Raw genomic sequence first — 27,659 nt, 5'->3', positions numbered from 1 at the left:
TTTGCTCCACCTGTCAATCCATCACCTAGGTGTTAAGCCCCGCACGCATTAGCTATTTATCCTGATGTGCTCCCTCCACCTGACCCCTACTCCACCCCACCCCACCAACAGGCCCCAGTGTGTGGTGTTCTCCTCCATGTGTCCATGTGTTCTCATTGTTCAGCTCCCACTTGTGAGAACATGCAGTGTTTGCCTTTTTGAGGAAAATGGCTTCAAGCTCCATCAGTGTCCCTGCAAAGGGCACAATCTCATTCCTTTTTATGGCTGTATAGTATTCCATGGTGTATATGTACCACATTTTTTTATCCAGTCCATCACTGATGGGCATTTGGGTTGATTCCATGTCTTTGCTATTGTGAATACTGTTGCAGTCAATGTACACATGCATGTATCTTTGTAACAGAATGATTTATATTCCTTTGGGTATACACCCAGTAATGGGATTGCTGGGTTAAATGTTATTTCTGATTCTAGGTCTTTGAGGATTTCACCACAGTGTCTTCCACAATGGTTGAAGTAATTTTCATTCCCACCAACAGTGTAAATGTTCCTATTTCTCCATAGTCTCACCAGCATCTGTTGTTTCTTGACTTTTTAATAATCACCATTCTGACTGGCATGAGATAGTATTTCATTGTGGTTTCCATTTGCATTTCTCTAATGGTCAGTGATGTTGAGCTTTTTTTCAGGGTTGTTGGCTGCATAAATGTCTTCTTTTGAGAAGTGTCTGTTCATGTCCTTTGCCAACTTTTTTTTTTTTTTTTTTTGAGACAGAGTCTTGCTCTGTCACCTAGGCTGGAACACAGTGGTGTGATCTCGGCTCACTGCAAGCTCCGCCTCCCGGGTTCATGCCATGTCCCAGCCTCCTGAGTAGCTGGGACTACAGGCGCGCACCACGCCTGGCAAATTTTTTGCATTTTTAGTAGAGATGGGATTTCACTGTTAGCCAGGATGGTCTTGATCTTCTGACCTCGTGATCCCTGCCTTGGCCTCCCAAAGTGCTGGGATTAAAGGCATGAGCCACCATGCCTGGCCCTTTGCCAACTTTTTAATGGGTTTTTTTTTTCTTGTAAGTTTGTTTAAGTTCCTTGTAGATTCTGGGTATCAGACTTTGGTCAGATGGATAGATCACAAAAATTGTCTCCCATTCTGTAGGTTGTCTGTCCACTCATGACAGTTTCTTTTGCTGTGCAGAAGACCATTTGTCAGTTTTTGCTTTTGTTGCCATTGCTTTTGATGTTTTCATCATGAAATTTTTGCCCATGACTATGTCCTTAATGATATTGCCTAGATTTTCTTCTAGGGTTTTTATAGTTTTGGGTTCTACATTTAAGTCTTTAATTCATCTTGAGTTAATTTTTGCATAAGGTGGATGGAAGGTGTCCAGTTTCAATTTTCTGCATATGGCTAGCCAGTTCTCCCAGCACCATTTATGAAATGGGGTATCCTTTCCCCATTGCTTGTTTTTGTCAGCTTTATTGAAGATCAGATGGTTGCAGATGTGCAGTTTTATTTCTGAGATCTCTATTCTGTTCCATTGGTCGGTCTGTTTTTGTACTAGTACCATGCTGTCTTGGTTACTGTAGCCTTGTAGTATAGTTTAAAGTCGGGTAGTGTGATGCCTCCACATTTGTTCTTTTTGCTTAGGACTGTTTGGGCTACATGGCCTCTTTTTTGGTTCCATATGAATTTTAAAGTGTTTTTCTAATTCTGTGAAGAATGTCAATGGTAGTTTAATGGGAACAGCATTGAATCTATAAATTACTTTGGGCAACATGGCCATTTTCATGACACTGATTCTTCCTATCCATGAGCACGGAATGTTGTTCCATTTGTTTGTGTCCTCTCTGATTTCCTTCAGCAGTGGTTTGTAGTTCTCCTTGAAGAGGTCCTTCACTTCCCTTGTTATTAATAGCTATAGTCCTGCGTATGTTATTCTCTTTTAGCAGTTGTGAATAAGAGTTCATTCATGATTTGGCTCTCTGCTTGTCTACTGTTGGTGTACAGGAATAGTTGTGATTTTTGCACTTTGATTTTGTATCCTGAGACTTTGCTGAAGTTCCTTATCAGCTTAAGAATCTTTTGGTCTGAGACAACAAGGTTTTTTAGATATAGGATCATGTCACCTGCAAACAGAGTTTGACTTCCTCTCTTCCCATTTGAACACCCACCCTTCCTTCCTTCCTTTCTTCCTTCCTTCCTTCCCTCCCTCCTTCCCTCCCCTCCCTCTCTCTCTCTCTCTCTCTCTCTCTCTCTCTCTCTCTCTCTCTCTCTCCTTTCTTTCTTTCTTTCACCTGATTGCCCTGGCCAGAATTTCCAACACTATGTTGAATAGGAGTGGGGAGAGAGGGCATCCTTGTGCCAGTTTTGAAGGGGAATGCTTCCAGCTTTTGCCTATTCAGTAAGATACTGGCTGTGGGTTTGTCTTAAATGACAATTGAGGTATGTTCCATTAATACGTAGTTTACTGAGAGTTTTTAACATGAAGAGATGTTGAATTTTATTAAAGGCCTTTTCTGCATCCATTGAGATAATCACATGGTTTTGTCTTTAGTTCTGTTTATGTGATGAATTATGGTTATCGATTTACCTATGTTAAAACAACCTTGCATCCCAGGGATGAAGCCGACTTGATTGTGGTGGATGGATAAGCTTTTGACGTGCTGCTGGATTCGGTTTGCCAGTATTTTACTGAGGATTTTTGCATCAATGTTCATCAGGGATATTGCCCTGAAGTTTTCTTTTTCTGCTGTATCTCTGGCAGGCTCTGGTATTGAGATAACACTGGCCTCATAAAATGAGTCACAGGCGAGTCCCTCCTTTTTGTATGTTTGGAATAGTTTCAGAAGAAATGTACCAGCTCTTCTTTGTACCTGTGGTAGAATTTGGCTGTAAATCTGTCTGGTCCTGGGCTTTTCTTGCTTGGTAGGTTATTTATTACTGCCTCAATTTGAGAATTTGTTATTGGTAGATTCAACGTTTTCTTGGTTCGGTCTTGGGAGATCACATGTGTCCAGGAATTTATCCATTTCTTCTAGATTTTCTAGTTTATTTGCATAGAGGTGTTTATAGTATTCTCTGATGGTTGTTCATATTTCTGTGGGGTCAGTGGCGATATCCCCTTTATCATCTTTATTGTGTCTATTTGATTCTTCCTTCTTTTCATTATTCTAGCTGGAAGTCTTATTTTATTTTCAAAAGAACAGCTCCTGGAGTCACTGATTTTTTTGGAAGGGTTTTTTGTGTCTCTGTCTCCTTCAGTTCCCCTCTGATCTTGGTTATTTCTTATCCTCTGCTAGCTTTGGGGTTTGTTTGCTCTTGGTTCTCTAGTTCTTTTAGCTGTGATGTTAGGGTATCAATTTGAGATCTTTTTACTTTCTGATGTGGGCATTTAGTGCTATAAACTTCCCTTTTTTAAATTATACTTTAAGTTCTAGGATACATGTGCACAACGTGCAGGTTTGTTACATATATATACATGTGCCATGTTGGTGTGCTGCACCCATTAACTCACCATTTACATTAGGTGTATCTCCTAATGCTATCCCTCTTTTTTTTTTGAGACAGAGTCTCACTCTGCCACCCAGGCTAGAGTACAGTGGCGCAATCTCAGCTTGCTGCAAGCTCCGCCTCCTGGGTTCAGGCCATTCTCCTGCCTCAGCCTCATGAGCAGCTGAGACTACAGGCGCCTGCCACCACGCCCGGCTAATTTTGTTTTTTGTATTTTTAGTAGAGATGGGGGTTTCACCGTGTTAGCCAGGATGGTCTCGATCTCCTGACCTTGTGATCCACCCGCCTCAGCCTCCCAAAGTGCTGGGATTACAGGCGTAAGCCATCGCACCCAGCCCTGCTATCCCTCTTAACACTGCTTTAGTTGTGTCCTAGAGATTCTGGTATGTTGTCTCTTTGTTCTCATTGGTTTCAAAGAACTTCTTGATTTCCGCCTTAATTTCATTATTTATCCAAGAGTCATTCAGGAGCAGATTGTCCAATTTCCATGTAATTGTGTGGTTTTGAGTGGGTTTCTTAATCTTGAGTTATAATTTGATTGTGCTGTGGTCTGAGAGGCTGTTTGTTGTATTTTCAGTTCTTTTGCAGTTACTGAGGAGTGTTTTACTTCCAATTATGTGATCAATTTCAGCCTAAGTTCAATGTGCTGCCGAGAAGAATGCATATTCTGTTGTTTCTGGATGGAGAGTTCTGTAGATATCTATCAGGTCCAGAGTTCAAGTGGAGTTCAAGTCCTGAATATCCCTGTTAATTTTCTGTCTCGATGATCTATCTAATATTGACAGTGGGGTATTAAAGTCTCATACTCTTATTGTATGAGAGTCTAAATCTCTTTGTAGATCTCTAAGAACTTGGTTTATAAATCTGGGTGCTCCTGTATTGGGTGCATATATATTTAGGATAGCTTTTCTTGTTGAATTGAACTCTTTACCACTATGTAATGCCCTTCTTTGTCTTTTTTGATGTTTGCTGGTTCAAAGTCTGTTTTGTCAGAAAATAGGATTGCAACTCCTGCTTTTATCTGCTTTCCATTTGCTTGGTGAATTTTCCTCCATCCCTTTATTTTGAGCCTTTTGTATGTCTCTGCGTTAGATGGGTCTCTTGAATACAACAGCATACTGATGGGTCATGACTCGTTATCCAGCTTGCCATTCTGTTTTTTTTTTAATTGGGGCATTTAGTCCATTTACATTTAAGGTTAAAATTTTTTATGTGTGAATTTGATCCCATCATCATGATGCTAGCTGGTTATTTTGCAGACTTGTTAAGGTAGTTGCTTCATAGTGTCATCGGTCAAAGAAACAGTGTGTTTTTGTAGTGGCCAGTAAAGTTTTCCTTTCCATATTTAGTGCTTCCTTCAGGAGCTCTTGCAAGGCAGGCCTGGTGGTGATGAATTCCCTCAGCATTTGCTCGTCTAAAAAGGATTTTATTTCTCCTTCGACCATGAAGCTTAGTTTGGCCAGATATGAAATTCTGGGTTGGAAATTCTTTTCTTTAAGAATGTTGAATACTGGTCCCCAATCTCTTCTGGCTTGTAGGGTTTTTGCTGAGGTCCACTGTTAGTCTGATGGGCTTCCCTTTGTAGGTGACCTAGCCTTTCTCTCTGGCTGCCCTTAGTATTTTTTCCTCCATTTCAACCTTGGAGAATCTGATGATTATATGTCTTGGGGTTGATCTTCTCATGGGGTAACTTACTGGGGTTCTCTAGGGATTTCCTGATTTGAATGTTGGCCTGTCTTGCTAGGTTGGGGAAGTTCTCCTGGATGATATCCTGAAGTGTGTTTTCCAATTTGGTTGCATTCTCCCCAACTCTTCCAGGTAACCCTATTATTCTCAGGTTCAGTCTTTTTACATAATCCCATAGTTCTCAGAGGTTTTGTTCATTCCCTTTCCTTTTTCTCTAATCTTGTCAGCAAGATAGTCTTCAAGCTCTGAAATTCTTTCCTCCACTTGGTCTATTTGGCTATTGATACCTGTGGTTGCATTATGAAGTTCTGATGTTGTGTTCTTCAGTTCCATCATTTATGTTCCTTTCTAAACTGGTTATTCTGGTTAACAGCTCCTGCAATGTTTTATTATGGTGCTTAGCTTCTTTGTATTGGGTTAGAACATGCTCTTTTAGCTCAGTGAAGTTCATTATTATCCACCTTCTGAAGAACTGAATTTTGTCAATTCATCCATCTCAGCCTCAGCCCATATCTGTGCCCTTGCCAGAGAGGGGCAATCATTTGGAGGAAAAGAAACACTCTGGCGTTTTGAGTTTCAGTGTTTTTTCACTGATTCTTTCTCATCTTCATGAGTTTATCTAGCTTTGATCATTGAGGCTGCTAATCTTTAGAGGGGTTCTGGTGGGGACCTTTTTGTTGATGTTGTTGCTTTCCATTTGTTTTGCTTTTAATAGTCAGGCCCCTCTTCCATAGGGCTGCTGCAATTTGCTGGGGGTCCACTCCAGACTCTATTTGCCTGGGTCCCTCCTGTACCTGGAGGTGTCACCAGTGGAGACTGCAGAACAGCAAAGATGGCTGCCCGTTCCCTCCTCTGGGAGCTCCGTCCCAGAGGGGCAACAACCTGACGCCAGTGGGCACGCTCTTGTATAAGGTGTTTGGCGACCCCTGTTGGAGGGGTCTCATCCATTCAAGAGGCACGGGCCCACTTAACCAAGCACTCTGGCTGCCCCTTGGTGGAGGGGGTGTGCTATGCTGGAGGGAATCCCAGTCATCCAGATTGCTTGGATTCCTCGGAGCCAGAAAGGGGAAAGACTAAGTCTGCTGATCTGTAGAGACCATGGCCACCCCTCCCACCAGGGGCTCCATCCCAGGGAGATTAGAATTCTGTCTGTAAACCCCTGGCTGGAGTTGCTGAAATTCTTGCAGAGAGGCCCCACCCCGTGAAGGAGTATGAGTCAGGGTTCAGCCTAAAGAGTCAGTCTGGCCATGACCTGCCACCGCCACTGTAGGGTCTGCACTGTGGGAAATTCCTTCTGGGTTCCAATCGCCCAGTCTCTCCAGCACCAGCAGGTGAAAATGGCAAACTGGAGCTACAGTGATGACAGCAACCCCTCCCCCAAGCAACTCAGTAGTCTTACGTAGTCTCCAGTCAAGAGGCCACCAAGAATTTACACGGCTCTGTGCTTGGGACCCAAGGCCCTGGTGGCATGTGCTCATGAGGGGGATCTCCTGATTCACAGGTTGCACAGATCCTTGGAAAAAGCATGATTTCCTGGGCAGGGTAGCACAATCACTCACCACCTCCCTTGGCTGGGGGTAGGAGTTCCCCTTGCCCTTTGCAGCTCCCAGGTGGGCTGTCGCTCCACCTGCTTTTCCTCACTCTCCATGGGTCATGCCAACCACCTAGTCACTCCCATTGAGAGAATCTAAAGACCTCAGCTGCTGGTGCAGGATTCACTCACCGTTTTCGTTCTTCTTGTTGGGAGCCTCTGATTGCAGTATTTCTTGTATCTTTAAAGGAAATCCGGAATTACTAACAACCAGTACCAAAATAATCTTTCAAGAAGGAGACTAATTATAAAATCCAAGAAAAAGTAGAACAGGAAGACAACTTGAAGAGATCTAAAAATGCATAAACCATTACCACTAGCCATGTGTAATTAAGTTTAAACGTAATCTAAATAAAATTTTAATGACATTTAAAATTCAGATAAAAATACTCAGAAGACTTTGAACAGAAGGTGATAGGATCTGGATGTTTTGTACCCTCCAAATATGTTGAAATGTGATCCCAAATGTTGGAGGTGGGCCTGATTGAAGGTGCTAGGGTCTTGGATCCCTCATGAATGGCGTGGTGCCCTCCTCACATTAATGAGTGAGTTATCATTCTATTAGTTCACGCAAATGCTGGTTGTTTAAAGGAGTCTGGTATCTTTCTTGCTCCTTCCTTTGACATGTGACATGCCTATTCCCCCACCACAACTGAAAGCTTCCTGAGGTCCTGACCAAAAGCAGATGATGGCACTATGCTTCTTTTACAGCTGTGCAACTGTGAGCCAAATAAACCTCTTTTCTTGATAAATTACCTAGTCTCAAGTATTCTTTTATAGCAATGTGAAATGGACTACCAAAGAAGAGAACTTCCCCAACATGATAAAGGGCATTTATGAGAAACCAATAGCTAATATCATACTCAACGGGAAGAGACTGACAGCTTTCCCCCTAAGACAGGAACAAGACAAGGATGCCTACTTTCACTGCTGCTATTCAGCATTGTAGTGGAAGTTCTAGACAGAGCCATTACATTAGATAAGAGAAAGAATTAAAAGCATCTAAATTAGAAAGGAAGAAATAAAACTATCTCTGTTTGCAGATGACATGACCCTATATATAAAAAATTCCAAAGAATCTAGAAGAAAGCTGCAGAGCTAATAAATAAATTGAGCAAATTTGCAGGGTGTACGATCAACAATCAAAAATTAATTTTGTTTCTATATACCAACAAGGAACACATCAAAGAAATTCCATTTATAATCACAGCAAAAAGAATAAAATACCTAGAAAAAAATTTAACCAAGGTGAAAGACTTTACAACTGAAAACTATAAAACACTACTGAAACAAAATTAAAGACTTAAATAAATGGAAAGAGATGTGTTCATGAACAGGATGACTTAATAGTGGTTAAGATGTCAATATCACTTAAAGTGATCTAAAAATTTCACACAATCCCTATCAAAATTCTAAAGCCTTTTTTTTTTTTGCAGAAATAGAAATGCCAATTGTTAAATTTATATGGAATTACAAGGGACCCATAATAGTCAAAGCAATCTTGAAAAAGAAGAACAAAGCTGGAAGACTCACACATCCTGATTTCAAAGCTTACTATAAAGCTACAGTGATCAAAATAGTGTGGTACTGCCATAAGGATAGACATACAAACCAACAGAATAGAATTGACAGTACAGACTTAAACCCACACATGTATTGCTAATTATATATACCAAATTTCTAAGAAACAGGTAAAAGGTGAATGAAACCAAAAACAAAGGAGAAATCCTAGGGTACCACGTTGACTCGATGGGGGAAGTAATAGTTGCTTTATGGTGCTAGAATAACTGGACTTCCAGATGCAAAAGAATGAAGTTGGGCCCCTACCTCACATCATCTATAAAAATTCAAAATGGATCAAAGACCCAAGTATAAGAGCTAAACCCTATTATATTCCTAGTAGTTATAAAACTCTTAGTAGAAAACATAGGGGCAAATTCTTCATGACCTTGAATTTGGCAATATAGTCTACAACATGACATCAAAAAAGCATAAGCAATGAAAGAAAAAAAAATTGGAACTTTATCAAAATTAAAAATGTTTCATGTACCAAACGACATTGTCAAGAAAGTGAAAAAACAACCCGCAAAATACATGAAAATACTTGCAGATCATGTATCTGATAAGGGTCCAAGATATATAAAGAACTACCACTCAACAACAAAAAGACAAACAACCCAATTAAGAATAGACAAAAGATTTGAATAGACATTTCTCCAAAGAAGATATACAAATGGCCAATAAGCAGATGTAAAGATGCTCAAAATCGTTAGTCATGAGAGAAACGCAAATCAAAACCACAACGAGATACTACTTTGTAACTACTAGGATGGCTATAAAAAAAAAAAAAAAAGGACAAGTATGGAGATACGGGAATCCTCATACATTGCTGGTGGGCATTTAAAATGGTGCAGCCACTATGGAAGAGTTTGGTGCTCTTCAGAAAGTTAAACATATGACGCAACAATTCTACTCCTAGGTGCATAACCAAAAGAATCAAAAGCAGGGACTCAAACAGATGCTTGTATGACAATGTTCACTGCAGCATTATTCACAATAGCCAAAGGTAAAAACAACCCAACTGTCTACCAACAGATGAACAGGTTAACAAAATGTGGGATATATTAAATACTTACAATGGAATAGTATTCTGATACATGATACATCATGGAAGCACCATGAAAACATTATACTAAGTGAAATAATCCAGACACAAAAGGACAAATATACTATAATATGATTCTACTTCTATGAAATATCTAGAATAAGCAAATTCACAGAGAGAACAGAGGTTACCAGCGAGGAGAATGGGAAGTTACTGTTTCATGGGCTGAGTGTTTCCATCTGTGGTGATGAAAAAATTCTGGAAATAGATAGTAGTCGTGATTGTAAATCATGAATGTAATTAATGCCACTAAATTGTATACTTAAAATGGTTAAAATGGGGCCAGGCGCAGTGGTTCACGCCTGTAATCCAGCAATTTGGGAGGCCAAGGTGGGCGGATCACTTGAGGCCAGGAGTTTGAGACCAGCCTGGCCAACACGGTGAAACCCCGTCTCTACTAAAGATACAAAAATTAGCCAGGCATAGTTGTACACACCTGTAATCCCAACTATTTGGTAGGCTGAGGCAGGAGAATCGCTTGAGCCTGGGAGGCAGAGGTTGTAGTGAGCCAAGATCATGCCACCACACTCCAGCCTGGGCAACAGAGCAAGACTGTCTCAAAAAAACAAAAAAGGTTAAAATGGTAAATTTTATGTTATATATATTTAACCACAAAAATATTTTCAATTCAATTTCCAAGTTAAACTAGCTACATTTCTTTTTTTCTTCTCCACAACAATGTTACTGCTCATCACTAGCTGCATTTCAATTACTTAATAACTAGCCATAGGCAGCTGGTGCCTACAACCACCACATTGGATAGTACAGATATAAAACATTTGCAATACCACAAAAGTTCTAGTACCTAGTTCTTACTTACAAGCCAAAATCACCAATTCCAAATGCAAAATGATCAATAAATAAGGAAAACAGGGAGAAAACTGGACACTCAAACAATGAGTACCTTCCAGAACAAGCTTTTCCAACCCAGGGCCTGCGGGCTGCGTGTGGCCCAGGATGGCTTTGGATGCAGCCCATCACAAATTTGTAAACTTTCTGAAAACATTATGAGTTTCTTTTTGCAATTTTTTTTAAGCTCATCGGCTATCATTAGTGCATTTTATGTGTGGCCCATGTGGCCCAGGGAAGCCAGAAGATTGGACACCCCTGCTCTAGAGGTGCATTTAAAAATCATAAATAAGTGGCAGTTGCATGTCTTTCAGGCTGAAGGAAGAGGGTATGAGGCCAATACATTCTCCAAAGGTTTTGAAAAGAGGAGTTCTACAAATTAGAAGAAGAGCAAAGAACAGAATATTAGAAAAGAAATTGTGGCCTACGTGACCAGTAGCTTTGGATTATATTCTCTGGGTCTTGGTTTCCTCATCTATTAAACAGGCGATTCAACTAGATGTTTTCTAATTAACTTTCTGATCTCATTGGTGCTTTTTTAAAAAAATGAATAAAGATTACTAACATCTTCAAGATCAGCCAAGATTAAATTAAAATTCAACTGGGTTAAACTCTAGTTGTACTCAACACTAGCTGCAAACTAGAAGACTGTGCTTTGACCCACGACAACAAAATGGAGTCTTTAGGGTGGTGCCAAGGCATCTAGAGTTGTTAAAAGCTCTGCAAAGTGATTTTGACACACTATGAGGGTTAAGAACCACTATGCTGGAACACAAGTGACTGTATAGTTCAGGCAGGAAAAGATAATGGGAAACATTTTCCTCTTGTCTTCTTGTCAGGCAATCGAAGCTGTATATACACAGATGGCAACTTACAAGAGAAAGGTTAAGTATATTACAAATAAAAATCCTTTGAATTCGACTTTTACAATCCAGGAGAGAACATCTGTCTGAAAAAGAGCCAAGTAGAATAGAAACAATAAATAACTAAAACCAAAATTTTGAAATGAATTCTCATGTATTAAAAAATGAATCCCCTATTAATAAGTTGAAACACTAGGTTGTTTATCTAAAGTTCACAGAAGAAAAAGACGTAAGCACAAAGAGAAGATTTCCTACGGGCAGAAAGTTAGCATTTAAAAGGGTCAGGGAATAGACAGGTGTCTGTGAGACCGGACCACAAAGGTGCAAGACCCACATTGCTTTGAAAACTTTTTAACATTAGTCTGCCAAGAAGAGCCATCCTTTTCTACCTATCACAGAATTAAAAACAAAACAAAACATTAATGATTCACAGGTAGATAATAAAGTGGGAGGGTGAAGGGGTAATCTGTTTTGCAAGGTCCTTACTGAAGATGATGGCTAACATTTACTGGCAGGCTCGTCTCAGTACTTTCCAGTTACTATCTGGCTGAATTCTTATGACAATCTTGTGAGTATGTATGATTATTATCATTTTACGGTTAAGGAAACTGAGAGACATAGAGGTTAGAAAACTTGCTCAAAGTTACACAGCAAGAAATAAAAGAGCTAAGATCTAAACCCAAGAAGTCTGGCTCCAGAGCATGTGCTTAACCTGTATGTTATACTGTTTTTCCCTCTCTGCCACCCTGTATGTCTACACTGGCATGGAGGTCTGTGACTGACTGAATGGTAGCTGGAGATTCAGACACAAGAAGAGGAAGGGGAGTGGCGAACAGAGAATAGCATCAGGACAGCAGCTACTCCAGAGGACAAACCAAGGATGGGACTCTGAGATATGTACCTGAGGAAAGGGGGAAGTATAAATTTTCCCTAATTCTCTTACCTTGGACTGTAATATATATATACCAAATTTCTGAGAAACAGATATAAGGTGAATGAAACAAAGGACAAAGGAGAAATACTAGGTATTCAACTAACTTAAAATCCAGAGGTAGGGAGTAATAAGGTAAGCTATGTACAGGGAGACTGCATTCTGTATCAATCCTAATATTCAGAGAAAGAAACAGCTTTACCTGAGAAATAGAGGATTTTTCAGTTCATAATGCAAGTACATTCTCTCTAGCAGAAGACAGTTAGAACGCATGGGCAGATATCACAAACATCACAGCCATTATAGAAGTACATCCCAAACTGTAAGCAAGTGAACTGACATTCTGGTTTATAAACTCAATGAGTTTATTTAGGTAAGGGACTAAAACGACTTTTAGATCTCTAGGCATAATAGATCAGAGGTAACTGTAGCATGTCTAATAGCCCAACCAAAACTAACTGAAGGCTAGTTAATTCTATAGAAAAAAAAAAAAAAATCCCTAAAACTAATTCTAGACATATATTTTAACATTCTTTCTCACCTAAACATCTTCCATAAGTAGAACTGATAAGAGTTCCAACAAATCACATTTCTCATGACATTATTACTAAACAATGAAACAAGCATACTACAGATAGGAAAGGAGCTAAAATAAAGGGGCTATAATAAACCATAAACTAGACAGTAAGTCTTGGAGTAAATTAGGGTTTGGCTGCAATCTGGGAAAAAGTTGTGCTGGAAAAACAAAAGTACATTACATGGTAACCTTTTCACTTCTTGCTTTTACTCTTTGTTGTCAAACAACAAACCTAACAAGTAAGCAGTATATCATTGCAGGTACCAAACATAGTCTTTTTAATACACAAAACAAACATACTAGCAAGATGTCCTTCATTTAGAAACAGGTATCTTGTGCTCATTAAGTGTTTATACAAGTAGACTAAACCTGTCACTGGGATCTGGAGTTTCTCATGAGTATGCTCAGGTCTCAGAACTGCTGTGGGATGATTAATAAGGGATTGCTGCAAAAAGAAGACAGATTTGATGGGTTTTTCAACTTATGAGGAATTTTTCCAACTCACAAAAGTAAACTGAAGCCTCTTTCTTGGCAAGGCAAGCTACTCAGTAAGAAGAAAAACTTCATAATGCATTATCTAGACTATAAAAGCAAAAAACTGAGAGCCTTCCCTAGAGATAAGTAAAAGGAGTATACATCCATGGACATTGGAATACAGATAAGAAACAAGAATCCAAAACTTTTTAAAGGATACGGTCTGTGCCAGGAAACAATGTTCTTCCAGTCAACAGCTCGGCCATTATGCATCCCACTGACCAAATATCAACTGGCAAAATTAAAGAGAAATAAAAGTACATGCAACGTCACTGTTACTATTCTTGGCAACAATGGCAACAAATGAAACCGTAACTAGGGGTGAAATATTCAAATTACTATTTAAGACATCTGAGGCTCAACAATCATAGTCATTTTTACAGAAATAAATAGCTTACTAAGATCACCTGACTAATGGGCTATTCCAAGGTACGGTAAGTCAAAACATACTTAAGAGAAATAAGCTGTTTAAAAAGGGGCAAGTTTCATATTAGCAGAATGGTAGATTCTTCCAAGTAACATTGAGGGGTTAAAATTATGGACTCATTGTCTTTAGGTATAAGTACTCAGAGAATATATTCAAAATCTAAATAAATAAAAACCCAATTGCTAAATCACAAGATTTAAAGGCTGTGTATAAAACCCCACTTCCCCATCTGAGGAAGCGAAATATTTTTACTTGTAGGCTTTAAAAGGATCATTGAGGGAAGAAAAGATATTTCTTCCCACTCCCACCATCTCTACTTCTGAGAATCCCAAATGCATTCAACATGGAATTAAATAAGGCCCTAAATAACCAAGGCAAGTAATACCTGTCTGGTTGTAATGCATCCAGTTCAGCATGATCTCAGGAGCCCTGTACCACCTAGTGGCCACGTAGCCTGTCATTTCATCATCTGTGTGCCGAGCCAGTCCAAAATCCAGAATCTAAAGGGCAGAAGGGGAACAGACAAACTGCTAAGATTGAGAAACAGGCAGGGGAAACAAACAAACAAACAAACTTCTGCCGCCTTATTAAAAAGGAGAACAAAATAGCACTTTCATAAAGAGATTTCCTGGTCCATGCTTAGAATGTATGGGAAATACACAGCAAGAACTTAAACTGACATTACAAAAAGCAAAACAAAATGTCACTCCTAGGTATTTAATCAAGTGCAATGAGAACTTACGTCCATACAGAGGTTTGGACATAAATATTCACAGTTGTTTTACATAGCCTCAAACTCAAGCAAATGTCCATCAGCAGGTGGACAGATTTAAAAATTCTGATATGTTCATAAAACAAAATACTATTACCAATAAAAAGGAAGAAACCACTGACACACACATAACCGAATCATTACACAAAGCAAAGGTCAGACACACAAAAATACACACTATATGATTCCATTTACATGAAACTCCAGAAAAGATAACCCTAATCTATAGTGTTAGAAGCAGATGCATAGTTGCCTGGAGCCAGAATTAGGGGTGGAGGGGTAGGGATTGACTAGACTAGGAAGGGACACAATAAACTTTTTCTTTTTCTTTTCTTTTTTTTTTTTTTGAGACAGGAGTCTCACTCTGTCACCCAGTCTGGGGTGCAGTGGCACAATTTCAGCTCACTGCAAGCTCTGCCTTCCTGGGTTCATGCCATTCTCCTGCCTCAGCCTCCTGAGTAGCTGGGACTCCATGCCACCACGCCAAGCTAAATTTTTATATTTTTAGCGGAGATGAGGTTTCACCGTGTTGGCCAAGATGGTCTCTATCTCCTGACCTCGTGATTGCCTCGGCCTCCCAAAGTGCTGGGATTACACGCATGAACCACTGTGCCTGGCCATAAACTTTTTAAAGTAATCCAAATGTTCTTGGCTGGGAGCAGTGGCTCACACCTGTAATCCCAGCACTCTCAGAGGCCGAAGCAAGTGGATCATGAGGTCAGGAGATCGACACCATCCTAGCCAACATAGTGAAATCCCATCTCCACTAAAAATACAAAAATTAGCCAGGTGTGATGGCATGCACCTGTAATCCCCACCATCCTAGCCAACATGGTGAAATCCCATCTCCACTAAAAATACAAAAATTAGCCAGGCGTGATGGCATGCACCTGTAATCCCAACTACTCAGGAGGCTGAGGCAGGAGAATTGTTTGAACCCAGGAGGCAGAGGGTGCAGTGTGCCAAGATCGCACCACTACACTCTAGACCGCAACAGAGCAAGACTGCATCTCAAAAAAAAAAAAGAAAAAAAAAGAAATGTTCTTTATCATAAATGTGATAGTTAAGTGGATACATAATTTTGCCAAAATGAAAATGGTGCGTTCTAATGTATGGAAATTATTTTTTTTTAAGTTAAAAAAAAAGAAATAGAACAAAACAAGTTCTAGAGCTGCTTGCTCTTTAGAAATAATTAATTCACTTATCTTTTATTTGAATTATTTCGAGTGAGTGGGTTTCTGTCATTTCTCCTCTTAGAAATGTATTTAATCTAGTTATCACTTCTTTGAGATCGCTTACTTGATATTTGACTATTATCTTCCTTTATTATGAATATATTAAATTTATAATTTAACTTTATGTTAAAATAAAAACAAGTGATGCCACTTTCAGTGTCACTTAGCTTACTCAGAAATGGTTTAAATTTCAAAGTCTGGTAATAAAAATAATATGAATTTCGGATAGTCATGGCTCATAAATCTACTCCCTATGAAAAGTTTGCCTGCTTAGTCAAACATACAATCTCAAAGTAAAGCAAACAATGAATACTGTCTCTTCATTTTACCTTCAGCTCACAGTCTTCATTCACAGCTAGATTACTAGGTTTTAGGTCCTAGGAAGCAAATACAAGGAAGACAGGATCAACTTCATGATGCATGATCAATTTTCCCCCTACACGTAATAATGAGGATCCAGACATAAAAGACTTCATCCAGCTATCAAAACACAATCTCCATCCTACAGTCAATATCTAGTCCAAGTTAGCTTTACATAGAACAAAACTACACAACTTCTTTCTTTAATCAGCCTAAACCTAGAGTAAAGTTGCAATCAATCAACATTTCAATGGCTAAAATAAGTTTAGATTAGGATCTTGGCTAAATGCCATTCTTCCACTCTCACCCCACTTCCCCAAAACAATGTAATCAGTCATAATACACACCCTGTGAATGATGTCAGCTGAATGTATATACTGCAAAAAAGAAAAAAAGTCAGTTACCTCCAACCTTCTATTGTCACATTATATAACACATTTGCTGCACATTTTCATGAATCAGTAAGAACTGCTAGTGTTAACAGTAAGATTAGAAATCAGCGTAAGTAACTCTCAGTATTGTATACATTTACCATAACTATAATTTCCACAGCCATTGACTCCACTCAGTTGAGCTTTTTATCTATTTTCTGGTTGGCACTCTGGAGCTCAATAAGGACTCAAAGCAGCTAAATATCAAAGACGGTTTGATTTTAAAACACTGTTTACCTGCCCCTCCAACAAATAAATTAGTCTTTCTTGAGGATTTTTTGAAAATCTCAACATTAGACTGACCAGATATTAGATCACATCAATAAATTATTGTTTAGATGTAAGAATGAAGAGTCCTCATCTTTCAGATGTGCATACTGAAGTATCTATGGGTGGTATCATATAATGTCTAGACTTGCTTTAAAATAATCCAGGGCTTGGGAAATACAAAAGAAGCATGATTGGCCATATGTCGGTAACTGTTGTCACTGAGTGAACATGGTAGTTTATTGTACTATGACCTTTACTTGTGATTGTATGTGTTTGAATTTTCCGTAAGAAAAGGTGTTTACTTGTTTAAGCCCTAAAAGGAGGGGAGAAAGGCAGAATTCATTTTTAAAAATTATTACTTATATTATCTGTACCTTTAGACCTCGGAGAATTTGGTAGATAAGGAACTGAACATGGTCATCTGTAAGCTTCTGACATTTCACAATGTTGTTCAGATCTGCCCCCATGAGATGGGTCACCAGATACCTAGAAATTAGTGAAAAGTTACATAACAATCTAGAACCCCTAAGAAAGCTCTTATCTTCACAAGACTTTTATAAGTTTTCTGTTTTTTTTGTTTTTGTTTTTGTTTTTTTTTTGAGACGGAGTCTCACTCTGTTGCTAGACTGGAGTGCAATGGTGCAATCTCGGCTCACTGCACTCCACCTCCATCCCAGGTTCAAGCAATTCTCCTGCCTCAGCCTCCCGAGTAGCTGGAACTCCAGGTGCCCGCCAACACGCCCAGCTAATTTTTGTATTTTTAGTGGAGACAAGGTTTCACTGTGTTGGCCAAGATGATCTCGATCTCCTGACCTCATGATCCACCCACCTCAGCCTCCCAAAGTGCTGGGATTACAGGCATGAGCTACTGCACCCGGCCCGACTTTTCTAAGTTTTTAAAGGAAGGCCACCCTTCCCTTAAAATGGTAGCTGTACCACGATGACAGCTAAAAGTTAAAAACTACTCGTTTTTTGGGGGAAGGGGCACCTCATTACCTCATTTTCAACATCGCTATTCTTTTATTTTTCTTTTTTTAGAGACAGGGTCATGCTCTGTCATGCAGTAGAGCAAATCATAGTAACTCACTGCAACCTCAAATTCCTGGGCTCAAGCAATCCTCCTACTTCAGCCTCCTGAGTAGCTAGGACTAAAGGTGTGCACCACCACGTACAGCTAATTTTTTGAAATTTTTCTGTAGAGATGGGGTCTCACTATGTTGCTCAGGCTGGGCTCTTAACTCTTGGTCTCAGGTGATCCTCCCAATTCAGCCTCCCAACATTACTATTCTAACTTTAACTACCTGCCATCTATTCTAAACATTTACATACTTATTCCTACTTGACATATCTTTTTTCAGGTTATTTCAAGAGAAAAGAAAACAGGCCAAGCTTTGTGGCTCACACCTATAATCTTAACACTCTGGGAGGCTGAGGCAGGAGTTTGAGATCAGCCTGGGCAACATAGGGAAACCCCATCTCTACAAAAAATAAAAAATAAATAAAAAAATAAAAAAGCAAAGGTAGGGATTAGAAAGATACATGTGTCAGTATCAGTTTTCTTAAAAATATTATTCTTGCATGACAAATATACAGTATAACTTAGTGCATGGCTATAATTAAGTATCTTGTAGTTTTAAATCCACCAGTACATTTTCACCTTATTATAAGCCTTCCATGTTATAGGTTCTAAAATAGGAGTATTTTTTGATTTTCAAACTATATTTTTTTTTCAGGAACGACTAGTGAAAGGATTTTGTTCATTGACAATATTCCTGCATTTACCTTAAAAGAAGGAGGAACATGTTTTATCTGGAGGCAAGATGAGGCATTCCAGAATTTCTCCTCACAGGTGTGGTGCTGATTATTAATCCCATCTTTATGTGATAAGATTAGGGAATGATTACATTCAAGTCTAACAGGTTCACCACACATTCTAGACACAATGTCTTAAGCCACTCATTACTGTATTACGCAGTTATGGAAACATAAAAAGTAGATCGGTACTAAAAAGGCTGAATTTTTTTTTTTTTCCTGAGACAGAGTCTTGCTCTGTCGCCCAGGCTGGAGTGCAGTGGCACAATCTCGGCTCACTGCAATCTCCACCTCCCAGGATCAAGCGATTCTCATGCCTCAGCCTCCCGAGCAGCTGGGATTACAGGTACGCACCACTGTGAGTGGCTAATTTTTTTGTATTTTTAGTAGAGGCAGGGTTTCACCATGTTGGCCAGGCTGGTCTCGAACTCCTGACCTCAAGTGATCCACCCACCACAGCCTCCCAAAGTGCTGGGATTAGAGGCGTGAGCTACTGTGCCCAGCTAAGAGACTGAATTTTTAAAAATATGTGTAAGTTTTATTTACTGTCTAAGATTCATTCCTATTCCTAAGGTTGGGTAATAATATATATCACCTGAGCTATAAAGAATGCTGATTTCATTTCATTTCTATTTTCATTTTTTATGAATTTTGGAGGGAATAAAGCAGGTCAGTAATTTAGATCTATTATTAATGTATTATAAGAATAAACGTGTGTGTGTGACCTCTCCATATACCTACACACACAACTCCAAGAGGAATGGAATTTTTTTTCTCTATCATAATTTCCCTGTAGGGCTGCCATGGTTAGTTCTCAATTTCATGGAGATCAACAGGACCTAATCTAGTTGTAAACTTAAGATTTTAGCATTTCATATTTTTAAAACTTACATGTTTATATTGCCTTGAGGAAAGAGTAGACTCTAAATGTAATTTAATAAGTAAATGAGATTGAAACGTTTTAAGAAATGTTCCAATCTCGCCGGGCGCGGTGGCTCAAGCCTGTAATCCCAGCACTTTGGGAGGCCGAGACGGGCGGATCATGAGGTCAGGAGATCGAGACCATCCTGGCTAACACCGTGAAACCCCGTCTCTACTAAAAATACAAAAACTAGCCGGGCGAGGTGGCGGCGCCTGTGGTCCCAGCTCCTCGGGAGGCTGAGGCAGGAGAATGGCGTGAACCCGGGAGGCGAAGCTTGCAGTGAGCTGAGATCCAGCCACTGCACTGTAGTCCGGGCCACATAGCGAGACTCCGCCTCAAAAAAAAAAAAAAAAAAAAAAAAAGAAATGTTCCAATCTCAACATAACATAACCAAAGATACTAACTAGCACTTATTCTGTGCCCAGCACTGCAGTAAGCAGTTTATTATGTCCATGTCTCATATACGCCTCCCAATAACTCTGTGAGATAATGTCTCACAGAGTTAGTGTTCCCATTTCACTGACAAGGAAACAGAGACAGAACAAGGATAAGCCATCTACTGAAGGTCAAAAAGAGTCGTAATGTCAGGAGTTGAATCTAAAACTAACTGACCCCACAGACCATGATCTTAATCACAGCACATATTCTACCAACAATTCTTTCAGCTGATACAAAATGTACATCAAGGGAATGACCTTTTTAAAAAGGTCATAATAACTAGTGAAGCAATATGTCTGAATAATTTCCTTAATAATTCTCAATACTGTATTTACTATCAAAGTTAATCTTAACTAATAAAGAAGGCTGGCAAGAACATAGCAATATTCTGTCCTAATCACAGTTACTTATTTTTTAACCCTAAATTGATGCATAAGCTGAGGAAGACAGAATCCAATTTCAGTCTTATAAGACTACTTTGCACATAATTATATTTTTTGACATTGGAAAATAAGAGGGTTATTCTTTCAACTTTTCTAAATAATTTTATGGAGAAGGGACAAACATAACTTATCTTTAAATAAAACCTAAAAGTCCTAGCTAATATGCCTGAGCTAGTTCACAAAGGTTAGGCACAATTACTCATGAAATCATAGCAACTTCAAGTACAACTATTGTGCTTAAATGGTTATCAGTGACTTAAGAAATCTTAGGCAGCCAGAGGACCACTGACTGCATGGCCTGAGAGAGAGACAGTGTGCTTTTACTTAGAACATTTTACCATGATGTAATTTCTCTCAAACCCTTTCCCCCTCAGGGACCACATCCATTTTATCACCAAAATTTAGAGCAAGGGTGAGACTGCCAAAACATTATGTAAGTTTGTAAGATTAAACACTCTATATAGTAATAACTACCAAGCATTACTACTAAGCTACAATGAAATAAACTGAAAGGCATTATTTATGGCAGAAGTGTCTTACAGGAACTTACATAATCACTATACTTGTTTCCAGGAGGCCCAAAGACCAATCCATGACCACCAACTGTTACATTCTAACTCCCATATAGAAAGATTTTCAAAATAAGTCTTGCAACAGAGGACAAAAGCGAGCATCATACAAAGTTGCTGACTGTTTATGGAAGACGCACCAACTTCTAAAAATAATGAACAGGATGGGGGGCAAGGAATATAGATGAGCACATTTTAAGTAAGTACATTCCAAAAGAGGCATTAATGGAGAGTCACATAATTTCTACAGTATTTGTTTCTGGAAAGCATAGTCAATTATGTTTTAAAGACATGCCTAGGCCGGGCGCGGTGGCTCAAGCCTGTAATCCCAGCACTTTGGGAGGCCGAGGCGGGCGGATCACGAGGTCAGGAGATCGAGACCATCCTGGCTAACATGGTGAAACCCCGTCTCTACTAAAAAAATACAAAAAACTAGCCGGGCGAGGTGGCGGGCGCCTATAGTCCCAGCTACTGGGGAGGCTGAGGCAGGAGAATGGCGTAAACCCGGGAGGCGGAGCTTGCAGTGAGCTGAGATCTGGCCACTGCACTCCAGCCTGGGCGACAGAGCGAGACTCCGTCTCAAAAAAAAAAAAAAAAAAAAAAAAAAAAGACATGCCTAATATTGTCAATGTATATAACACCTAAAGTAAATTAAGGAAGGTCAGACTTGAGTATGGTTGGAAAGCTATCTAGTTCTCACATCTTTACAAAGGAATTAAGTAAGTTGGACTTTATTAGGCTAAAAGCTGAAAACAGAACTTCATGGACTGATACAAATCTTGTTTTTCACTTTCCTTGTGAAGTCGGTCTTCTTTAAATTTAATCAAAGTATAGAGATCACAAATCACATTTCTCAAAGTGACTCCTGTGAGTAAAATGTACTGTGACAGCAAGAAGGAAGAACTCTGTCATAAATGCTTTTCAGTACTCTAGACAGCACCCCATTCTACAGCTTCATTTATACTTCTTGGATAATATCCAATTGTTAAGACCAGTACCACCATCCCTGCCCTCTTTCTCCCCACTCCCCACTTTTTAAAGCACAGAACAATCAGAAAGAACCTATGTAGAGGCCGGGCGTGGTGGCTCACGCCTGTAATCTCAGCACTTTGGGAGGCTAAGGCGGGCAGATCACAAGGTCAGGAGATTGAGACCATCCTGGCTAACAAGGTGAAACCCTGTCTCTACTAAAAATACAAAAAAATTAGACAGGCGTGGTGGCAGGCGCCTGTAGTCCTAGCTACTCGGGAGGCTGAGGCAGGAGAATGGTGTGAACCCGGGAGGTGGAGCTTGCAGTGAGCTGAGATCATGCCACTTCACTCCAGCCTGGGTGACAGAGTGAGACTCTGTCTCAAAAAAAAATAAAATAAAAACAACAAAAAAGAAAGAACCTTTGTAGGAAAAACTCTTCTATATCTGTATCTATAGACTGGCATCTCTTACCACTATCAGTCCTATTCAAAGAAATTATCAAAAGGAAAAAAAAAAAATTATTCCATATTTAAACAGAGTGCTTACAACAATCACAGGGATTGACAATTTGTAAGCACAACCTTCTGCAACTCACCTAGTGATCCCTGGGACTTACTGCAGTCTATTCTCAACACAGGGGAAGAGTGATTCTTTAGAAATAAAAATCAGATCAGGGCATTCCTTTCCTCAAAAGGCTCCCTATTTTACTGAGAGTAAAACACAAAATTCCTTTCAATGGCAGAGAAAGCCCTACCTAATCCAGTACACTGCCCCCAATTATGTCTCTCATTATTTCATAGTCTACATCTCTCTCCCTTGCTCTTAGCTCCACATTGGCCTCCTTGCTCCAGTTCCAATATATCATGCAGTCTGCCTCAGGACCTTAGCACTGACTGCCTCTTCTGCCTGGAATGCTCTTTCCCTAGATATCCCCAGGTCTAATTACTCTGCTTCTTCACATTTTTGCTCAAAATTCATCTCAATAAGGCCTATCCTTACTCCATTTAAAATTCCATCTTCCCCCCATCCTTGTACTCCTAATTCCCCTTTCCTGTTCTACCTTTTCTTTTTAGTTATAGCATTATTGTCTGCTAACAGACTATGTAATTTCCTTTATTATATGCTCACTGTTGTTTATTGTTATCTACTTGTACAATGCTCATGGAGGGCAGAGTTATTTTTTGTTCCCTGTAGTATCTAAAGTACCAAGAACAGTGTCGGATAGATAGTAGGCACTCAATTACCACTGAACGACTCAGGACAACTCATACAGCACTACTAGTAAGACAAGACAAGGGCTCATTTTATTGAAATATGTGTGCCAAAGGTCTTATCTGTTAAGCAGACCAGACTGTTCTAATTTAGGGGTAAAAGAACCATTCAGCAGCCAAGTAGGCAGCTTAGTGGGCTTATTTCACAACAAATTATTCTCACTTGAAGCAAAGATTACTAAAAGATGCCCTCTACATTACCTGCATCAATGAAACTAGACTCAATATTTTAACATACAGTCTACATTACAGGATGAAAACAAAAAAGCTAGTCAAAGGAGAGAGCACTGAGCATGCTTTCAGACAACCAAATCCTCAACCAGTTATAAACAGTGACAGCGCAGTCATTCATTCATTCTGTCACTCCATCCATCAACAAATATGTATTTCTGGGCCCTGGGGATGCAGCAGTGGGAAAGGCATTTAGATGAAAGGAAGGCATATATGAATACATAATCATAATAAAAGGACATATGGTGCTGGAGAACACACAGGAGAGGGTCCCAGCGCAGACTTAGGAAGGAGTGAATTAGAGAGAGATTGCTGAAGGACTCAAACTCTAAGCTAGGCCTTGAAGCTTCTTTACCTTTTAAAACTAGCTAATCTGAGAAAAAAGTGGCATCTTACTGATCATGTCAAGCAAAAACTGAATGATATTTTCTTAAGAGATATGTAACTTATTTAGATTTCCAACGTGAGTTTGTAAAAACATCTACAAGGAGTTTCACCACCCACCATCTCCATTTCAGCAGACATCTCTGATAAAAAAAATAAATTGTAAACACAAATGTTAATAGTTAACTCATTAATCTTTTTCCTAGACCACTTCTCTTCCTGTGTTCACTAACTTGAGCACTTAGCCTAGTTTCAAGCAACTAGGCTAGGTATTTCTTTCAGCATTATTTCCAAAAATACCACGTTTAGTAGCTAAATTAGGAAATAACCTATAAGTCCAAGCAACCGGGCTAGGTATTTCTTTTGGCATTATTTCCAAAAAGATCATGTTTATTAGCTAAATTAGGAATAACCCTAAACATACACATATGCGCACACACACACCCAGAATTCATTAATGCACAATTTTCATCCAAGTACAAAAGAAGAATCAATAGTTACTTTCATTTAATACTCTCCATTCCATACAAATCTCTTTTCTGTATACTTTACATATTTCCTTCATTCTCCGTCTGGAATAAATTTCAGCTTCCACATCCTATCCCTGTTTGCTTCTTCAGACAGTTATTACTTTCTTTAGAGGCTTTTCTCCACTAAGCTTCTCTAATATTCTGAGTTCATGCAGCACCCTGTAAGTTGTCTAGACATTACAGATTTGACTCACCCCTTCAGTTATTTTAGGTAAGCATTTCTTAATAAGAAATGCCTCATTTCTTTAATAAGATCATAGCAATTGGAAAATGAGACAGGCCCTTAGTTTCAGCATCTTACATAGAACTTAACACAGTATTTACTCAATAAGGGGGAGCAGACTTTCAAATAATAATCATAGCCTTAGATCAGAAAAATGTGATGAGAAATAGGTTTAGAGCCAAAAGACCAGGGAGAGATGCAATTTTGTATGTGATATTATACAATTAAGTTCATCTCTCTCAACCTCAGTTCCCTCATCTGAAAATTAAGAGATAATATCATCTATTTCACAGGGTTGTTGTGTCAAATGAGATTATGTGAAAGCCCTTTGTACCCTACAAGATGTTACTGAAAAAAAGAAAGCTGGTGTTACAGAATTGCTCACCCACGTTTTGTCAGTTTCACTCACAAGCATAAGACTCTGTTTTTAAAGAAAGGACATAGTTGTAATGTTGGCAAGAAGTCAAACCAAAAGAAATGCAAGTCACATATTCACAACGAGAAGCATCATTACAAAAATTTTAGTTCCCAGAAAAGTCTTAAATCCATTTCAGATTTTCAACTAGTATGCTCATCCAAAATATTTCCTAATGTGTTAAGGATCCAGAAGAAAACTGCCTCTGGTAAAATGATATCTTTTTATCACACACTATGGAATGTGTTTGTGTGGGGAGGCAGGGGGAGAGAGTTGTAACTATGTCATCCCACATAAAAATAAAACCTTTCATCCTTTTTCCAATCCCATTTCCAGTTCCCAGTACCCTTTGATCTCTTCTCTAAAGCAACCACCTCAATGAGGCTTAGCTTATAAAGCCCCAAAGATCTAGTCCCTCCCCATTCCAGCTTCATCTTTTGCCATATACACCTCTACTCCCACCAAACACAAACACACACACACACACACACACACACACACACACACACACACACACACCTCTTCTGCCCTCAGCTCCCTCTCTTAGCCCTTTAGCCCTGGATGAACTTGCACTTTCCCCACCTTTCCAACTCTCCTTCATCCCTTAAGCCCTCTATGTATACGTCTTTTTTGCAGAGGCTTTCCTGAAGACACTCCATGTCTGGCTTAGGTGGCCATACTATGCAGTCCTTTAGCACTCTATGCCTGCCCTATAATGGCAATTCTTGTGTTCACCTGTTTAACAAACAATAGAGTGCATGTTACTGTTCTAAGTGCTAATGATTCAGCAATGACGAAAACAAACTCCATGCTCCAACAGAACTTACAAACAGAGGGAGAAGACAGACAATAACAAAATTTGCTAAGAACAAAGCAGGGTAAGGGGTAAACAGTGACAGCAGGGGTACTATTTCAGTTAGAGTGGTAACAAAAGTAGAACTTCTAATGAGAAGACCCTTGGGTAGAGTCCTGAAGGAAAGGAGACAGTCATGTAGGTATGTGGGGAAACAGTTTCATGGCAATAACAGAAACTGGTGCAAAGGTCTTATTGCAAATGTGGTTGTCTGTACTCAACCAAAGAACAAGAGGCCAGAGTGACTGGGGTGGAGACAGAGTGGAAAGAGGACTAGGTAAGGTTAGATTAGAGAGTACACAGGAGACCAACTCATGTAGGACATTTTAGATCTTACCATATGGTATTTTGTTTGATCGTTTACACTGTTCTTCTCTCCCGTTAAGAGCCTCAACTCTTATTTATTGCTGTATTCCTCAGAGACTATTACTGTGCCTAGCATAAGGTATTCAAATATTTACTGAACATCATCAGGTTAAAATGTAAATCTAGAAATTTCCTTTACCAATTCAGTGTTTTCAGCAACTTTTACATTGAAATAAAAAGCTAAACGTATTAGTTGAGCAATCATTGTCAGTAGGTGGAAGAAGTGATCTCTCCTCATTGGTTTTCACTAAAACAAGGGCTGCTGATTAGCCTTGTTGTAGGTCTTCTGCTCTACCACGGTAGAATCCAAAACCCCACTTCCATTTCCCTCTTGAAGAATGAAGCAGAGATAAGGAATTCAGTGTAAGAAAACTGGGATGGGAACTTGTAAAATAAAGGAAAAAGTATCAGAAGACTAATTTCCACTTATGACAATTCAGTTTCCATGAAATTTGAGGAAATAGTTCCCAGGAGGAATTAAAAAATTCTTCACTGCCTACTATGCTTGTGCAAAGAACCACTACAGTTAAGAAAAGGCGGGGGCATGGTGGCTTATATCTGTAATCCCAGCATTTTGGAAGACCAAGGTGGGAGGACTGGTTGAGTCAAGGAGTTCAAGAACAACCAAGGCAACATGTTTACAAAAAAATAAAAATAGCTGAGTCTAGTGGTGTGAGCCTGTAGACCCACCTACAAAAGGAACACACACACACACACACACACACACACACACACACAGAAAAGGCAATACTGTAATAATACTAAATTACAGCTTGCTCTGGTGTTAGGTTCAAATATTGGCTATTTAAGATTTTTGCATTTCTACTGGTAACATTTGCTGCATACACAGGAATATATATGCATGTAGTCGCTTGCCAAACATTACTATCAAGAAGCCAACAGAGAGGCCCAAATGATTTCCAATCATTTAAGAGATCTAGATGTACTGTATCTTTACAAAATGTTGCCATCTGTACAACCACATCCTATGGCGGTCAAGAGCAACTCAGTATATCCATCTTTTAGCACTACACATTTTCCAAAAATAATCTCCATCTGTTAGATTCAGTAACTGTATATTGTCCCTAATGTTCAAAATGCACTACCTATTGTTCCTTTCTCAAAGGTATAGTCTTCATTTGTAAGAATTAAAATTTAAAACATAGCAAAAATCTGAAGTAGTCATGTACCACAAAACAATGTTTCAGTCAACAGTGGACCACGTATATTACTCTGTCACCCAGGATGGAATGCAGTGGTGCAATCATAGTTCAATAAAACCGCCGCCTCTGGGCTTAAGTGATCCTCCCACCTCAGACTACCCAGTAGCTGGACTACAGGCATGCACCACCATGCTCGGTTAATTTTTTAAATTTTTTTGTAGAGAAGGGGTTTCCCTATGTTGCTCAGGCTGGTCTCCAGCTCTTGAGCTCAAGTGATGTGCCCACCTTGGCTTCCCAAAGTGCTGGGATTACAGGAGTGAGCCACTAAGCCTGGCCTATAGTACTGTATTTTTACTGTATGTTTTC

At 39.3% G+C, this 27,659-nt stretch overlaps 1 protein-coding gene across 5 annotated transcripts in view; it reads right to left on the bottom strand.

The window, feature by feature from the left end:
- The window catches only part of MAPK14 (mitogen-activated protein kinase 14), an 85,971-nt gene that overhangs the window by 22,395 nt on the left and 35,917 nt on the right, over positions 1-27,659 (bottom strand). For all 5 annotated transcript variants that reach the window (XM_010389673.2, XM_010389674.2, XM_010389677.2 and 2 more), the window contains 5 exons: positions 17,076-17,187; positions 16,348-16,377; positions 15,970-16,017; positions 14,019-14,133; positions 13,367-13,438 (listed from right to left, as the gene is read on the bottom strand). In XM_010389673.2, coding sequence (XP_010387975.1) covers positions 13,367-13,438; positions 14,019-14,133; positions 15,970-16,017; positions 16,348-16,377; positions 17,076-17,187 — 377 coding nt within the window. The remainder of the gene's footprint in view (positions 1-13,366; positions 13,439-14,018; positions 14,134-15,969; positions 16,018-16,347; positions 16,378-17,075; positions 17,188-27,659) is intronic.

This window comes from Rhinopithecus roxellana, chromosome 4, assembly GCF_007565055.1.
Source record: "Rhinopithecus roxellana isolate Shanxi Qingling chromosome 4, ASM756505v1, whole genome shotgun sequence".
NCBI lineage: Eukaryota > Metazoa > Chordata > Mammalia > Primates > Cercopithecidae > Rhinopithecus > Rhinopithecus roxellana.
This window is presented reverse-complemented; position numbering and strand designations above follow the sequence as displayed.